At 68.4% G+C, this 335-nt stretch overlaps 1 protein-coding gene across 1 annotated transcript in view; it reads right to left on the bottom strand.

Moving 5' to 3' along the window:
- LOC104618255 (eukaryotic translation initiation factor 4E-like) overlaps positions 1–318 on the bottom strand; it is a 1741-nt gene extending 1423 nt beyond the window's left edge. The window contains exon 1 of the mRNA XM_010283800.1: positions 301–318. Coding sequence (XP_010282102.1) covers positions 301–318 — 18 coding nt within the window. The remainder of the gene's footprint in view (positions 1–300) is intronic.
- Positions 319–335: the final 17 nt, after the last annotated feature.

Genomic DNA, 335 nt, shown 5'->3' with positions numbered 1-335 from the left:
CCCCTCCCAGGCCGGGGAGGGGCTGCCCATGCTGGGGCCCCCCATCCCTGTTCTGCAAGGGGTGCTTGCCCAGACTCTCTGCCAGGAGCAGCTCTTGCTGCTGACCCCCCCCCCGCCGCTCCTCTTGCCTCCGCTGGGGAAGGAGGGACAGCCTCGAGGAGCCCCTCAGCCACCTCAGGGAGGCTGTGACCCCTCAGCCACCCCCACAGCATGACATGGATCCCACAACCGGGAACCCAAAGGGGATAGCAGGGCTGCCTGGGCTCTGCTGCCAGGCCCAGCCCAAGGAACAGCACTCACCTGCTCCCCTGTAGCCATCCTGCCCAGCCTAGGCT

This window comes from Phaethon lepturus, unplaced genomic scaffold (genome assembly GCF_000687285.1).
Source record: "Phaethon lepturus isolate BGI_N335 unplaced genomic scaffold, ASM68728v1 scaffold32773, whole genome shotgun sequence".
In the NCBI taxonomy this organism is placed as follows: domain Eukaryota; kingdom Metazoa; phylum Chordata; class Aves; order Phaethontiformes; family Phaethontidae; genus Phaethon; species Phaethon lepturus.
This window is presented reverse-complemented; position numbering and strand designations above follow the sequence as displayed.